The 3766-nt window shown below is 35.6% G+C and overlaps 1 protein-coding gene and 1 long non-coding RNA gene across 2 annotated transcripts; both read left to right on the plus strand.

Annotated features, from left to right (window-relative positions):
- Positions 1-6: 6 nt before the first annotated feature.
- Positions 7-3760, plus strand: LOC100633147 (meckelin-like). Its single transcript, XM_003390569.2, has 5 exons — positions 7-319; positions 404-530; positions 910-993; positions 3295-3394; positions 3527-3760. Exons 1-5 carry the CDS (start codon positions 317-319, stop codon positions 3534-3536), a joined length of 324 nt encoding a protein of 107 aa, XP_003390617.2. The 5' UTR covers positions 7-316; the 3' UTR covers positions 3537-3760.
- On the plus strand, positions 1215-1973 carry LOC109587989 (uncharacterized). The gene is made up of 2 exons (XR_002187906.1): positions 1215-1257; positions 1908-1973. It is a non-coding gene; the product is annotated as an uncharacterized LOC109587989 (long non-coding RNA).
- Positions 3761-3766: the final 6 nt, after the last annotated feature.

The following is a 3766-nucleotide window of genomic DNA, read 5'->3' on the forward strand; positions in this document are numbered from 1 at the left end:
TCAAAAGCGTAGGCGATTTGACCTTTTCACGCTGGAATTGAACCAGATTTAACTCCAGCGTCAACATAATGTCAGGACTAGCGTAATATTGTAAATCTGCCTTAAGTATGCATTCATGTCATACTATTGATTGTAGGCTTAACAGGAATGTTTGTTTTATGATCATAATCCTCCACTGTTTCTACTCTCTTCCCTCTCCTTTCCTTCTCTCTTCCTCCCTCCTCTTTTACAGAGCTCATCAATCCTTCCTATATATGCTGCACGGTTTGCTTTGAATGGAACATTTTTAGATTTAAGCTTTGTCAACGATACCATCATGGTAATGATAACACCTATCACTTATTTTAATGATCATCATCGTTATTGTTATTATTATTATTATCATTATTATTTTATTTTTTAGTTGTGTAAAGATCGTCCTTCAAAGATGGCTACCGCTTGGCAAGTTGGTGTTCATTATGAAATACAGTGTTCTCTTGACCCCATTGCTCTTATGACTGATGGCTCTAGCCCTATATTCTATGATATATGTATCCTAAGACATAGTACTTATACTCAACTAAAGCCATTTGCATTCACCTGAGCCCAGGAAGTGATTACAGACCCCACCCAATAATTAACACAATGCAATAATATTGTAAAAAGTATGGCTGTACTTTCTGCATGGGTTATACAACCAACTTGGAGCTAAAGAGCTACAGCTGCTTCTTCAGTATCACAATAGATGTGGCAAAAGGAGAGGAATGCACTGGTATGTTTATTGTTATAATAGAACTTGTAAGTCAAAAGTCACAGCAAGAAAATGAGGGCTCAGGTGAACACAAATGGACTTTAGTTTTATGGTCTCAATTTAGAGGGTGTATATATTGAATCATATGTATATGTACCTTAATTATTATGTTACATAAGATCTCAAAGATGGTAATATGTTGGTGCCCATTCCAGTCTTAATTAGTGGCTATAGGGACAATAATGGTGTCCTTGTTAATGAAGGTATGTGTAATTATGTGTATGCATAATTGCCTACATACTACTGTACAAGTATGGTGTATTTGTACAACAAACATGTACTATCAATGTAGTACGTAGTAGGCATTATAGACCACCCTAGGCAAGAATTGAATGCGTAGGAAGATTATTAGAAATTTTTACGGTTGTAAGGCGTGGTTTAGGATGAAATAAATTCCGGCCGCCATTTTGGTTGGCAACTTTCAATGGAGAACAAACGGGCCGACATAAAAACAAACCTGTATTAAGGTTACGGGATACAGTTTATGAATAATTAATTAGCTGTAGTTAATTGTTATTTCATTTGTTATCTTTTTAAAAATGACACTTCTTTCATTACTACTATCATTTTTAATGATTTATTTCTTATATAAGGTAATCTGTTCATCTTATACAGAATGACTGTACTTGATATAGGCTGGGTTAATTATAAACACTTATAAATCAAAAATCTCCAGTCCTGAACAACAAAAGTCTCTAAAACAAATGGTAGCTCTTCTTGAGGCAAAAATGAAGGTCGTCACGATGAGATTTTTTGCTTTCTTTTTTCTTAACCTCAGAAAATCAGTCAAGAATACTGAAAAAACGCATTAAATGGCCGCCAAATAGATCTATGGTGTGACTATCTCTGTTTCTACTAAGTCCAGCCAAAAGAATGCCACGACACGACCTAGATATCAAAGTTAGCAAAATATTTACTTGGAGAACCATGTGAAATATGGCCCAGTTGAGCTTATTTTTGATTTATAAAAGTCCATTCCTCTTGACGCAGGGCAGCGCATAGCCATAAATAGATAAGCCAATAATAACTCGTGAGTCCCCACCCACTTTTTAAAATTACATTTTTTATTTTAAGGATTGAAAGATTTACGGTTAGAAAGGTATCCCGTAACCTTAAGAATTCTGGAGCAAATTTGACCAAATCCTTGACAGGAGAAGCTTAGAGGCAGCTGCTCTTTCTTATAGACCCCTTTCGGCGAGAAGTAGCAGCTTGTGAATATCATTAATTTTGCAATGAATATCGTTATATCTCAGTTACGGTTAGTGGTGGGCGATACTGGCCAAAATGGATTCGATACGATACCGATCAATATCAGCTCATATCGGGAGTATCGATACAGTTTTGATACGATATTTAGGCCACACCTATGGAGTCACACCCCCTTATTATTGACTGTTTTCATCGATGTTTTCATGCACGTGTATCCACGTGTGTGTATTACGTCATTAACTTATTAAAATTTTCATTATTAATATTATTTAACCATAATAAATGGGCGTGGCCAACGTATCGATCCAGATTCCTTCAAAATTTCGATACCGATACGAATCGATACCGTAAAATATCGTTTGTATCGATAAAATATCGATATATCGCCCACCACTAGTTACGGTATACGCCCACATACAATAATTGGCCGCCATGTTTTACGTCAAGCAGCAAGTGCTTTCTGTGTCCTGGAGATCTTGGTCACTACATTTTGAAGCTAAAAACTATTCTAGAGTCAAGAAAGATGCCAAGAGAGCCAACCTAGGAAGTATAGTGCAATACTCTTGTTATATGAGCCTGCTTTCCTCTTTGGGCTGTGACAGAGAGTCAAGAACTGATCGTTCTGGCTCTCCCAGACTTCTTAAGTCTTCAAAATATCTTGCTATAGTAAAGAACAGTTGATATGAAGCCTCTCATAGTCCTGAGTTCAGCACAGCAAAAGTTTTATTGGCAAAACAGCTCTACTTTGCACATCAGCCATTGGAACTCTGCATAACTTTGACGTAAAACATGGCGGACAAAAATCCGTTCAATATTATTTCTTTGTATATACGGTATCATAAACTAATTCTCGCCTAAAGGGGTCTATAACAAGTGCTTTTTAGCTATTAATAGAGCTACAGTAGGTAAGTGAGGCATTTTCTTCGTGCCTCCATTGACTTCCATAATAAACTTGCCAACCAAAATGGCAGCCAATTATGATGTGTGGGCGGGCACCGTTTCACGCCTAGGGTGGTCTATAGTTAATGCATGTACATGTACAGTATACACCATATATTTTGCAGGGATTAAGTTTCACAATTTTCGCGTTCTGGAAAAATTTGTGAAATTAAAATCTGCAAAATAGGGTGCTGATTGTATAGTAGGTGTGGTAATTACATTAAAATTACAAAAATTTTTATTTGTGAATATAAAAATGCAGCCAAATTGTGAAATTTTGTACCTGTGAAATATATTGCGTACACAGTATGTTGTGATTGTTTACATTTAGTGTTTATTGATTATGTTTATTTTAGGTGATGATAGCTCTCAGTGGCAGTTTGTGAGACATTTCTATACCCACCAGTCAGTCACTGGCACTCCATCATACATGTATCTTGAATCCACTGAAATCAAGTAAGTCTGGAATTAGCTTTAGATTCCTGAAAAAATCAATTTTGAAATTAGAATTACCTCAAACTTTCTATACAACATAAGAACATGTATATGTATCAGAAAAACTTATTAAAATGGAGAATTCTTTCCTAGTCATTTTTGATGAAATTTGGCCACAGACGGTTTGGAATGGAAACCATTCAAAGTTTCTGAACAATATAAGTTTTAGTACATGTACAGTATATACATAGAATTTTGTCCTAGCCATTGATGAACTACAAAGCACTATAACAGCCCGTATGATCTTATTGAAACTTGTTGTGTACATCATAAGTCTAAGGACATTGTTAGGGTAATATAATTTACATGTATCATTGTACATTTTCAGTATAC

This window comes from Amphimedon queenslandica, unplaced genomic scaffold (assembly GCF_000090795.2).
Source record: "Amphimedon queenslandica unplaced genomic scaffold, v1.1 AMPQUscaffold_12347, whole genome shotgun sequence".
Lineage (NCBI taxonomy): Eukaryota > Metazoa > Porifera > Demospongiae > Haplosclerida > Niphatidae > Amphimedon > Amphimedon queenslandica.

Coding starts and splice junctions, on each gene's coding strand:
- LOC100633147 (XM_003390569.2), top strand. Junction 531..909: donor CCCTATATTCTATGATATAT/GTATCCTAAGAC, acceptor ATGTTACATAAG/ATCTCAAAGATGGTAATATG. Junction 994..3,294: donor TGGTGTCCTTGTTAATGAAG/GTATGTGTAATT, acceptor TGTTTATTTTAG/GTGATGATAGCTCTCAGTGG.